Source organism: Pseudoliparis swirei, chromosome 17 (assembly GCF_029220125.1).
Source record: "Pseudoliparis swirei isolate HS2019 ecotype Mariana Trench chromosome 17, NWPU_hadal_v1, whole genome shotgun sequence".
Classification (NCBI taxonomy): Eukaryota; Metazoa; Chordata; class Actinopteri; order Perciformes; family Liparidae; genus Pseudoliparis; species Pseudoliparis swirei.
The window spans coordinates 6,311,265-6,324,383 of record NC_079404.1 but is presented as its reverse complement, the minus strand read 5'-3'; the positions used below and the strand labels follow the sequence as shown (position 1 = coordinate 6,324,383).

Sequence of the window (13,119 nt, the reverse complement as noted above, 5' to 3'; positions counted from 1 at the left end):
CCGCGAACTTTAGGAGCTTGACGGACTGGTGACTGGAGGTGCAGCTGTTGGTGTACAGGAGAACAGCAGAGGGAGAACACAGCCTTGGGGAACCCGTGCTGGTGGTCCGGGAGCCTGAGACGCTTCCTGTCGGTCAGGAAGTCTGTGATCCCAGCTGGGGGGAGTCCAGATGCTGGAGGATGTAGTGAAGGGCCATGTTGACTGCATCGCCTGCAGAAGGACTTCATGACCACAGAGGAGTCCTGTGACCAGGAGCAGTAGAACTCATTTAGCTTCTGCCAGAAGCACATTGTTCATGGAGTGGGGTGATTTGGGCTAGTTGGTGATCTGCCTGAGCCCTCAGACAGAAGCAGAGTCGTTTGCTGAGAGCTGCTGTTGCAGTTTCTCAGAGTACAGTCGGCATTGAATACTAAAAGCCAAGTGGTGGTCGCGGTGAGAGATAGATATTTTTATTTCTTGGATTTATCAGCCCTGACCCTGATCAGCAGCTGAACTCTTGATACTCGCAAACATGCGTCTCCCCACTGGCCTGCTCCTTTCTGAGCTCAGTTTTCTTCAGTTTCCTTTTTCTTCGATTTCACTTTTCTTTTTCTGACACAAACGGCAAATAAATATTAGTTGTTTATCTTTGATAGTATTCAGCAAAAGTACTGCTAATGGTAGGTCCTGAATGGATGAGTATAGATGTAAACAACCCATCTCATGATCCTACAGTTGGGTCAGACAGCAGAGTGAGCCAGCCAAAGTGAAACACACAGGTTTTTTAAAAAAGAGGAGAAAAAAAGGAAGTTGATTGATTCCAAACCATGTGATTTGTTTACAGATAGCCAAACGCTGCGATATTTGGAAGACTAAATCGCTATCAGTGCAGGTGAAACCTGGCCGTCACGAGTCGACCTTCTGGTTGTTTGCCGTCGAGTCGGTCTGAAAACACGTTGAAAAGCAACCGGGTTCACCAGCGTCGGTCTGGATGACACAGCGCTTTGCCAGCATTACTCATGGCTGCTCTGATGTAACGTCGACACAAACAAAATGAGAGCCCCTCTCAAATAGCTGTCAATGTCAAATGCCAACAGAATGACGATAGCCAGAATGATGTGTCCAAACATACATGTATGCTTCTTTGGAAGAAAACCCAATATGTAATCAGAATAATAGCTCATTCTATTTTATTTATTCTTTACTTGTTGCTGTTTTTGTCAAACCACATGAAAATAAGTCGAGCCCCTACACACACGTACAATCAACCTAAACAACAATGTCATTTGAATGCATAAAATAAGAATACAATAAGTTCACTCACCTCCACATTTGATGCATCTGATGAAGTCTTGATAATGAGGCCGACAACGTATTTTTTTATACCTGACAAACACATAGAGATATTAGGAGCATGCGCCGGTTAAATATGTAACACAGCCTGACATGATGGGCTGCCTGCAGCACGTTCCTCAACACACTGAATCTGGCCAATATTATAGGTGCGGCCCCCCCGTGTACATTCTTGGTAAAGACAAAGGCTATGGGCTGCAACTGCCACTGAACTGCGAGAGGGCAAACGTGTTGGTCAGTTCAGCAGAAGTTCAGATGTCCCACGGCATCTTAGACAGTCAAGATTGTCAACGTAAGCAGAGCATCTTTAAAAAAGAAGTTTTCAGCTCCCCTGCATTTCTTACTAGACTTTGTCTTTGCCTCCAAAGAAATGTTGTGCTGTGTGGTTGGCAGAGCCGAAAAACAAGGCAATACTCGGACACAAGGGTGGGGGGGAAAGACATACTTGCCGGTCGCCCCTGCACTTGGTTTGCCACTTGAACAAAATTCAGGCATCTATGGTCAGAAGTAGGGAAGTCTTAGGTCAATAGAAAAATAAGAATAATTTTGAGCAAAATTATAGAAGAATGGCGGGAGGCAGAATCAACTGATTTACAAATAATTTAATAAAATTGCAGCATAGTCATTGCTTTTTGCTCCAACCAAAAATTTAAAAAAGACAATTTTCATCCCACTGTTTGCAAATTTTCTTTTTTGGTAGCCTGTCCAATCATTTCCGAATATATTGATTGGATGGGCTGATTACTCGTCACCGGAGTCTTCCACAAGCTGCTGGCTTCACAGCTGCAAGTGCTAGCAATAGCCATGTTTGTCATTTACCTTCATGATGATAATTTTGGGAGAATGGCTTCAGAGAGAGAGAGGCCTTAAGGGGACTGTCTGTCAGTGTTCCTGAGACTTTCTTGCGACAATTAGCCTTGTTTTGGAGCTAGTGCTGCTAGCTACTTTGATTGGAAAAGGGTTGGCAACACTGGGCTGTTTTTTTCTCGTATTATTAGAAATCTAGCTAATACAATCTAAAGATGGTCAACCCTGCCTTTAAAGTCTGAACATTTCTTAAAAGTAGAGTTCATCTGGTAAACTACTTCCCGTTCACGATAAATCTGAATGAAAATCTAGAATGTTTCCAAAGACTTCAGATTTAATTCCTGACATTAGTAGCCCCTAGGAGTAGTTTAAATAAAAGACATTGTGGAAGGGATTAATCTGTGTCCATTAAAAGCGGTCCCTCTTTCTCTAAAAGGAATAATAAAAAGAATGTGCTGATAAAAATATAAAAACACTGGGAATGTCTTATCTTTCTAGAGATAAACAATCAGAGTAATTTCAAAGACATAAAAGATATTTTTAAAGCCACGTAAGCAAGCAAAGCCATATCTTCAACTAAGTCTTTAAAGATGGCCCTTCACATTTCACAAAGCTTTAAAGCCCAGTGTTTTTTCTTTTCTTTTTGTCATCGGTTCCCCTCTAAAGCAACTGCTATGGTGCAGAATCCAACCTGGCTCTTGGCGGCCGGTGCAGGGCCAGTCGAGCAGAAAAAACCCAGCATGCTTAGCGGGGGAACACTCCTCAACTTGGCAACCACACGTCACAGAAGTACAAAAGGCACCGACGAAGTTGAAGATATTTTGTGAATTGTACCGCACACACTTACCTTCACACTGATTCCTGGGGAGAATCTTCCATCTTGTTTTGATAACAGTTTCCAGAATCTGAAGCGCATAGTACTGGAACATTCAAAGAGAGGAGAAGGATTAGGATAACTCTATTATGACAAGACATTATTATTACATTATAACAGTATGAAGTGGACCAGCCTGTAATAACTTGCACTCTAAATTTAACTGTGCCAAACCACATTTTTCATGCCGATTTCCACTTTTGTTTTAGGTCTACAAGCAGCATTAAGCTGGAAAAGTGCAGAAGTCCTGCTGTTTCTCCCAGCATCACCAGACAGCAGAAAAAAATGCAACAATCCGTTAACCAGCTTGGGCTTTGATTGCTCCAAGGTCTTTCGGTCTGGGAGACATGACATGGTCTGTTTTAAGTGCTCTTTTACCGACGATACAGACCCTACGTAGGGTTGGGAATCAACAATTGCCACTTTGAAGCACACATTCCTTGCAGATTAGTTATTTGTTTTATACAAAGAAGTTGGTATGAACGCCCACTTAAAACGCAGCATTTTCAACGTCTCCATTTGTAGTAACTCCCCAGTTAACTAACACTTCTGTGGACAAATACAATCAAATAAAGTATCAAACAGAAATTACATTATACAAATATTCATCACATTGCTGATTCCTGAAATGCTTTTTTAAAGTATTTTTAAAAATAAAAAATTCCACTTTGTTTATGACAATTTACCTTTGATTATAGCCTAAATAAAAGTATTTCATAAATCCAACAATACAACTTGGATAATATTATCGAACTATTCATCAAATTTTTTCTTCCTACATTTTTAAAATCAAAATACCCTGTTTTTTATGACAGATTACATTTTCTATTGTAGCCTTTTTTTCCCTTCACAATTTCGTTACTTGGTTACCAAAAACGAACACTTGGAATTGACAAACAGAATCCGAACCAAGAAAATCTCGTCGATACCCAACCCTAAACCACACGAGCAAGTCAATTTTCCCAACAATAAAATATAGATTATGGTTAAAGTCTAAGGCATGCCTAAATCAGATCCCTTTAACTGGTGTGTCATAAAGCAAGACCAACCACAGGTTATGTGTGCCCTGTATTCATTTCTACTTAATTGTAAACTGTAAAGCATGAGGAAAAAAATAAAATACATTTTATTTACACGTTTTTGAACTAGTGTTACTTCAACTGACTGTTTCAACTGTAGGGATCATCATTTCAACAGTCACAATGATTCCCAAATTAAAAAAGAATAAATGGTATATAGAACAGGATGTTTTAAAGCGGGATAAACACAACGTGCTAAAGACGAATGGATGCTGGAAGATTAAAGGTGAAATCTCCTTACAAGCGCTGTGACTGTGCACCGTTGACAGTTGTTTCATCTTTAACTGCCACACTTAGCACAACACCACCACAAGATGCAAGGGACAAATTACCAACAGCGAACTGCACTGAAAGCTTTTGCGACCATTTCTTTTTCTTTTAAAGACGAGCGAAAGCACATTTAGTCAAAAGAGTCTCGGCTGAACAGAGGGGTTGAAGAGGAAGAGGATGCACTGTAAATATGCGCAAAAGGGTGGGGCAGCAACAGAGCCGTGATCCCTACAGGTGAAATTAAGCAGTCAACAGATATGTGTGTGTCTCTCTCTACAATGGAGCCTATTGACTGCAGCCTGCACCCTCCCTCTGTCCAATGAAACAGATGCAATAGAAACGGATGAACAGAATTCAGTCAAAGGGAATTCAAAAAAGGGTAGACCTTGTGGAGGCCTGCCGTCAAAGCCTAGCTGTGTCATGACGCACAGGATGACACACCCCTTTTCTTCCTATTACAAGCCATAAACATAATGGAACATTGGGATTAATATCAAATAGTCACAGCTTGAATTCAGGAAAAGTATTACAAAGAATTTGCGAAAATATTGTCACTACTACTGCACTAAGAAAAGGCAGATATTCAAATGTGCTTCAAAATTAAGCACTTTAAAAAAAACTAAAGAAACAAAATAAATGAAGAATTCAAGAGGTGTTTATCTTGTTTCCTCTTTTCTTCTAATGCCCCAATTTCTAGGTAAATGACACATTTAATTAGACATTAGAAATGAACATCAAGTGTTAAAAGCACTCTGACAGGCAAGCAAAAAATTAAGAAAAAAAAGAGAAGCAAATGTCACGATGTGTACTTTGAGGAAGCTGCAGATGCATTGCACTTCAATCTGTGCATTGATTAATTTCCCATCATGAACATTACATTTATGGATTGGCCGTAATTGTTTTCAATAGAATAGTCAAATTATTTTTTGTAAATACAATTGTGAATCCCTGAAGTATTGAATCACTGGGTTCACTATTCACAGGCAGTTTGCTTGATCAGCTGTATCCGTGCATGGGAGTGTGCACTTATTTGTAGACACATTGTGAGGAACAAAATGAATCGGAGTTCTTCAAATAACAGATGAGGAGCCAGGGGTGTTAATCTATTTGATATCATTACTTTTTTCTTTTATTAAAGTGAATATATGAACTGACAACACTGGATCTGGTTTATATCTGTGTGAACGTTTTAAGCAGCAAGACATGTGGGCTGCATTCCATATCACATACTTTTTGCTTTCATTACGTACCGTTGCATGCAGTGTGCACTCAAGGGACATAAATTGCACCTTTGAACTTTGAACCTCTTGCTCATATATCCGCTGTACAAAAGATTGGAATAGCCAGGAAAGCGTGTTGATTTGCATAGCGTGTAAATAGGCCGGATGCAGTTGGACATCCTGGTATTCTTTTGTTGGGATATTAGATTTGACATACTATGTATTGGGATCGCCACAGCTGAACAGAGCCCATGCTGTGTGGGCACAGCACCAGTTTTTTTGTTGTACTGTGGGAGTAAAAAGGGTGTCGCTGATCTTGGTGACGTGCTGGAAGTAAGAGTTCACTCAAACTAAATGTTATAGCATGCAGATGTAGTTCGAACTGATAAACCTGATCTGAGGCGTTACAGTAACAGCATGCACAAACAGAAGACCCCCTGTTCATGCAGATGTGCCCTTATATCTAGCTAGTAAGCGGGCTCATTTCCTATTTTAGAGTAACATTTGGAAGCTCCAGCCGTTTAAGAAATGGGTTGGACTTGTTCTGAATTTAGTTTCATGCAAACCATGTGCCATACAAATTTTACAAAAGTATTTTTGAATGCATGCAAGTCTGTTTTTTGCAACGTTTCTTGACGAATAATCAAGAATTTTACTTCTGTATTTGTATTCCTTGATGGGGCAATGAAATACAGACCAGGCATTACTCCTGCACCATTTTAACAAACTCAACTGGTACTCAAATAAACATCGTTGATTGGAATAGATGGTATGATTGAAAACGATGGGTCTCATTCCTATTCTATTGGGCAGAATATTAAAAGGCTTATTTTGTATTGTTTTATTACCAGGAGTTGATGGGAAAGTCAATTGATCATCTAGTAGGTTCAGAACAGCATTCCGTTTATCAGAAGGACAAGAGGTCCTGCATGGCTCAAGAGCTAGGGCACGGTGCCAACAGAGCCAGGAATACTTTTTTGACCTCTGCTGCAGGCATGTGCACTTATGTGCACTCGCGGCGCATAAAACTGCTTTAAAAAGCAGATTTTTATATAATTCAAAAGCATGTCAGCAAACCACTGTGACCTAGTGTTTTAATGTTTTTGTTTGACTTATATTACAAAATGTATTTGTGATAGCCTACACTTCCTCAAAGCACAGGTAAGTGTTTGTCCACCAATGCTTTCTTTACTGTAGTTTGCTTACTTTGGTGTTCATGTTCTGGGAAAACTCGAGGATGGTGTCCACTCTCGTCCAGGCATCGGGGTGCTCTTTTAAGTGTGTCAACACTTCTTGTGCCATTCTTTGCTGCAATACAAATGTTGAACAAAACTTAAGATGCAACACAAATGGGCAACAGTAGTTTCTAGACTTGTCTGTGCTGCAGCCATCATGAGAAGAGAACAGGAGAGGAACATGTAACATGCCATGTGTTTAAAGTTGAAGCATCACTGAATAGCCGCTGCTTTTTATTTTTTTTTAATCAAACACTTATTTTTTTATTCCAGGCATGATTCTACATTTGAGACAAAGCAGTAGATTTTGTATCAGATGGATTATAAAGCACTTGAAAATGCTTTACTACATACCTGTGGTCCCACCCCGTGATATAGACAGTTCACCACATTATCCAGCAGGTTGATATCCAGTTTCTGGTTGAAGTCCAGCAGCTGCTGTGCTGCATGGTCCGCTAACATTGTCATAATTGCTGGCATAGAGCTCTGCAACAAGGACAGCAGAGGGAGGGGTCATGAATACACACAGAAAACATTCAACAGGCAAAGTCATGAACTGTGCATATAAAAACATCCCCCTGGACCTCCTGGGGCTTTCCAGTTAAGAAGTTATGATTGCGGTATGGCAAGTCTGTCACTGCTCAATAGTATGCAAAGGGAAGAACATTGTTGTCAGTCAGTCTGTTAACTGAGTTTCAAAAAGCTGCAATTTTGCAAACATCTTTGGGATATAGTGCTCTGGTCTACCCACAGAGTATAGACTTATGGACAAAGTAGGGACTCGGACAGATAAGACAACATAATAATTTCATCCAGTGACTGGTAATAAATAATCTGTTACCATATGAATGTAAACAACAGGTAAACTTAATTTAATTAACGCTAGTGATGGGAGGGGGTTTGATGAGACGGACAGCACATCGGTTGGCAAAAAAATGGGTAATATTGATTTACAATCGATTGATCAAACCATGCTTAAAAGCCCAAGTCAATTACATGTCCACGTTGGTTTAGTTACAAGTCTTTTATTGTCAGATGCACAGAATGACACAGGGTCAGACTGGGCACTGAAATTCTTAGGACAAGGTTTAACAAACAGATTAATAACCGACTGAAACGCAGGCAATCATGCGCCTCTTTTTCCGACCATATGAAGAAGGTTAACCGAGCCACGTGCCGGATATACTGGGGCGACGTCACGTTGTTTACATCTGTAAGTGACGGGAGTTCACTCCTCCAAAACACAAGCAGCAGATCATGTGGCCACCAATAATAAATGACAAATGCTGCTCGAAACTATGTTCACTGTTACGAGCATTTGTCCATGCCGCAGCCACGACGTAAACAACGCACTGGCGCACTCCACACGGATCGCTAGCGTTAGCATTTACGCTATATCTCGAGCTAGCCGCTAGCAGTGTGTCGCACAAAACAGTTAACATGTGGTCCATTCGCCGCTGACTTACAACCACTCCCACCAAGGGTGCCAGAGACGGAGGGCGTCCATACGTTAATGTTACCACCCGGCCACATGCAACAACACGGCCAAGGAAGGTTGGCGCTTCGTGTCGCGGCTACACTCCGGGAGGACCTGGCAGCGGTTTGTCCCGACAGTTCCGTTTTTCGGACGCTTTACATCACGCAGAGCCAAAGTTAACACCGGCTAGTGCTAAGTGCCAACAACCTAAAGACATCGACTTGACATCCGCTCACATCAGTGGTGCTGCTGTGGTGGGAGAGGCAGTCTTAAATCGTACGGCGTTACATCTGCGGTGTCGGGCGTAACGTAAAGAGAGGCAGCCTCGGCTCGTTGTGCCTTCGGTTGGGTTAAGTTACGCCACTTTCCGTGCAGCCGACGTTAGCTAATCCTTATGAAGTCGTAACGTAGAATGCTAGCTAGCGGGGCAGTCGGTGGCTATTCGGCTATCCCCGCTGATGCTTATTACATTCTGAATTAGCACGTCTCCTCGGGAGCATATTATGACCTACTACGTTAAACTATAATACAGCATAACTTCATACGAAAAACAAAACGCATTTTATTCATTGTACAGGCAAAAGCCAAGACGGTTAATCACGGCATGGCAGGTTTTTTCCACTTCACCCCAGTTACCTACCTAAGGTCCAAGGCTCTGACTGAAAGTGTGGCGTTTACCAACGAAGCTACAAGATCTAGTGAGTACTTCAGTATCACTGTTGATAAGAAAATAATTCCTATTTCTGCAGCGTTGACTATCTCCAGCTTCAGCAGTTAGTGATGTCTGGCTGGTAAGGACCACTGGTGTGGTTTCCAAAACTACTATCGCGGCGAACCCAGCAATATGTTACTCCGAAACATGTTACGAAACAAAGTAAACCTTGATTCACGAATGAATTCGTTACTCTTAATAATTTTCCAGCGAGGCGGTGTAGAGATTTGTGCCTGCGCCTCCTCTTCTGTCTCAAGCAACTAACTCGCAACCGGTTGAAACCGGTTCAGACTGGGAGATTCCATCTCGGTTTAGTTTTCAGCCGATGGCGCCGCGTAAAGTTTGGACTGGGGTGACGCCCACACCGCGCTGTGATTGGCTGCTGCATTGGCCGAGACTTCCTAGTCGGCGTCCCATTGGGCGACGGACCTGCCAGTTTATTTCAATTCGCTTAAGCGCCCACGCGACTACTCCGCCCGAAAAGAAAAAGAGGGCAGACTCCGATGCAGAATGGACTTGTACATGACTGCGTTTATGAGAATAACAGCGGCCGCTGTTTATTATCATTACCTCCATTCAAGTAAAACGCCACATAGCATTACTATACGTACGAGTTGCCATTTATTGCCATTTCATGAATCTTTAACAACAATTAACTTAGGACTCTGTGAAGGCTCGACCACTTTTAAATGTAACATATGTCGAAAGCGAATGGGTCTTGTGCAGGTACACTGTTAGGTTGAAAGCTGTGACAAAAAACCGCAAGTACCATTCATTTGCCTGTTGCTTGTAAGCTGGTAATTTTCCACCAGCCACGAGTGGGCGTGGTTACACTATCATGAACGCACTGGGTTAGAAAAAGCGACCCCGTGGAGAAATGTGTTTCCCGACTGGGCAACGATACTAAAGTGCAGCGGTGGACTTGATAAATCAACGTTGTCAGTAAAGCAGAGGAGGAGAAGTGTACTGGCGCCGGATAAATGTCGCTAATTGAGAACCATATACGGCGCGCGCCGCCGTCAAATGTAGGATGCGAACATGACAGCATTTTTTCCCCTCTCCTTTATAGTCACGTGGTCCAGCGCGCTACTTGATGGAAAAATACTGGATTTGGTGTGTAGTGGAGACAGTACACAAGCCTGTAAAGTCATTCAGGGGAGGCTTTTCTTTTTTTCCGAAGGGCGTTTGAGTCTTTACCCAGCAACACTGTATACCTATCGTGTCTTTATGTCTCTGCGAACCCACGGAAACAGGCGCACACCATTTACGTTTATGAAAGTAGCGATGGTGCTTTGCAGTTAGTGCAGTTTGTGCTAAGTCATCTCGTTTTGAAGTGCACGTTTGAATTTGGGGGGGAATTTAATTTAGCTCTTTTTATTTTCATTAATGTTTTAAATGCATTCGTTTCGTGGATGTGCGCGAATGTAATATAACCTTTTATCGGCTTTGCTTCACAGTTGCCCATTTATCATTATAACAAGTGCATTATCATATTATGCCCTCAATGCACGCCCTTAAAGAAAAGTGGATGATGATGATGGTGGTGATGCATCATCGTGGCCTTGTGAGACAAACATCACCTACAATCTTTATATTATATGTTTTTATTGAAGAAAAAGTGATCCGTTATCTCACCTATCTTATAGCACCCTGTCGAGGGTCGTCTTGCACTACACAGACACGTGGCCTACATCTGAAGCCCCTTTTAATTTGTTATTAATAAACAATATTTCAAAGCCTATATTATCTGTGTGTGACATTCACCCTTCATACCCTTGACAGGAGGGAAAGTTCAGTAGCTGTTGAGACACAAACGAGTCATCCCACCTTTTTTTAGGGAGTGCAGAGTTGGTCAGTGTCATGATTTCAACTTCCAAGCCCTGTGAGATAAAGTCACAGTTTTGTTTCATAGGACCACCAAAAAAAAACGCCAGCTCTGTTTTTAGAGTGGTAGTTGTAGTATTTTTTTTTTTTTTTTTTTTAAGTAGACCGTGCTCCATAATGTTCACATCCGATAAAAAATAGTTGGAGCAACTATGACAATCCAACATGATTTCATTCAGAGATCCAGCGTGAGTCGGTCGGCCCTCTAGCGCCCTCTCGGTCAACACACCAGAGCTGCTCCCTTGGCGCGCTGCTGGAATTAATTGTTCCACACACACGTGTGAGGTTTGGAGGTAGGACGAAGCGGAGTCGGGCGCAGGCTGGTTAAATCTTGTTCTGTCTGGCTAAGCAAGGCACGGCAGGCCTTATTTACATATCGTCGCACCGCACTAGGAGGGTTGACCGCCCATGTAGCAATGGGCTGCAAAATACAAAATAAAATGAAAACGTTGTCATTTGTTGTGCCGGCTAACTTACCCCCAGGAGCCCCAACGTTCAACCCCTTTGCACATTTCGACAGTAGAGTAGGAGACACGAAAAATGAAGAAAAACTATCAGGAAACTTGTGCAGAGGATTGGACAAGAGTGAACACGTCAGTTGTGTTTGAGGTCTCCTAAACCTGCCGAGCTACTGCTTGATGGTATCCAGTGCAGGATATCGTTTCTGTAAATTTAAGAAAAGAATATACGAAGAATGATACGGCTGCTACCCCAGTCCGTGCTTGCATTCAGGACATATAAGCAGATAACAGCGCCATCTTCTGTTGTGTTTTATTTTACACACACTTGACATGTGATCCTACAGCGCCCTCTGCTGGAGAAATGTGCGCAAGGCAAATCAAAGAACTTCATTTTAGAATTAAAAACTAATCGCAGTTATGCACTTTGTAAATTAACAATCTAGAATTAATTAGTAAATGATTAAAACAGCGATCATATTGTTCTCCTTAAATAGAATCAAATGAGTGAATACATTGATAAACATTTATTTAGATCTATTATAAAGTGAGCCTTCTTCACCAAATTTAGGCACATAGTTTGAGGGCTTCTATTGGATATGTTGCTAAATCTGGTCCACAAAAAGCTGGACCTAGATTGTATTTCAGGGTTTGAATTCAATATTTCACCAATAAACTCTGGAGTTATATAATACTGTGTGTAGCTTATGAGTGGTCGTCCTGTAACCACAATGTACCCGGTTCGATCCCCGCTCTCCCCATAGTTGCTTGTTGAAATGTCCTTGAGACACTGAACCCCAGTTGCTCCCCCGGCGCTTCACTGCAGCCCACTGCTCCTTAATAACGAAGGATGGGTCAAATGCTGAGAAGAATTTCCTGACAGGGATCGACAAAAGTGTATTAAATTTGTGTTTTTAAATCCTGTAATCTGTTTGACCTTGCTACTTGTTTCTTCCTTCATTCTCACATCTGAGTCACCTGTGTAGCAAACATGGACTGTTACGTGTTTTAGTGCTGTCTCAAGGGGGTCAGTTCAGATCACGTTCATGTTTATTGTCATATTTATTAAAAAATACAGTTGAACAGGTAAACACAGGTGCTAGCTCTCCAATCCCTTTAAAACTATATTTAATAGGAATAACTACAGCGGTCTGCTGAATGATTTACTGTAAACTATAAAACGGTGCACTATCGTTCACCTTTTTTGTTTGTTTCAGACTGGTATATAGGTGTTTACACAGAAAGTCAGAGAAAAATAAAGTTGTTTTTGTAAACTTACTGTGAATTGAAAATTACAGCATGAATAGATGTTCTTGAAGAAACACAAAATACATGCGTGAACCTATTATGATATTTGACATTGGCGAAGGTCTGTGTCCTCTGAGTGGCCTTGTAGTTATTCAGATACAGAGCTCAGTTCAATGACATTTATTTTGTATAGCCTAAAATCACAAATTACAAAATACCTCAGACGGCTCTACAATCTGTGCACATACGACATCCCTGTCCCAAGACATCACATCGGATCAGGAAAAACTCCACAAAAAACTTTTAAATGGGAGAACAAAAGTGAAAAAACCTTCAGGAGAGCAACAGAGGAGGATCCCTCTCCCCAGATGGACAGAAGTAATAGATGTGGTCTGTACATAATGAACATACATTCAACAAATGCAATGCATATGACATACATTATTCATTATGGAGGGCCTTCTTATGTTTTAAGACTATCTCGCCAAACTAAGCGGGATTCCAGATTAGTTGAACGCCATAT

General features: G+C 41.6%; 2 protein-coding genes across 3 annotated transcripts in view; one reads left to right on the top strand and one right to left on the bottom strand.

Moving 5' to 3' along the window:
* The window catches only part of xpo1b (exportin 1 (CRM1 homolog, yeast) b), a 27,090-nt gene extending 17,838 nt beyond the window's left edge, over positions 1-9,252 (bottom strand). Inside the window, exons 1-5 of one of the 2 annotated variants that reach the window (XM_056436122.1) lie at positions 8,935-9,252; positions 7,172-7,303; positions 6,789-6,890; positions 2,987-3,059; positions 1,304-1,365 (exon numbers count right to left, since the gene is read on the bottom strand). In XM_056436122.1, the coding sequence (XP_056292097.1) occupies positions 1,304-1,365; positions 2,987-3,059; positions 6,789-6,890; positions 7,172-7,297 (363 nt within the window). In that variant the 5' untranslated portion in view covers positions 7,298-7,303; positions 8,935-9,252. The remainder of the gene's footprint in view (positions 1-1,303; positions 1,366-2,986; positions 3,060-6,788; positions 6,891-7,171; positions 7,304-8,934) is intronic. The other variant, XM_056436123.1, reaches the window with a different exon arrangement.
* LOC130207504 (RING finger protein 122-like) overlaps positions 8,879-13,119 on the top strand; it is a 16,841-nt gene continuing 12,600 nt past the window's right edge. The window contains exon 1 of the mRNA XM_056436151.1: positions 8,879-8,992. Coding sequence (XP_056292126.1) covers positions 8,899-8,992 — 94 coding nt within the window. The 5' untranslated portion in view covers positions 8,879-8,898. The remainder of the gene's footprint in view (positions 8,993-13,119) is intronic.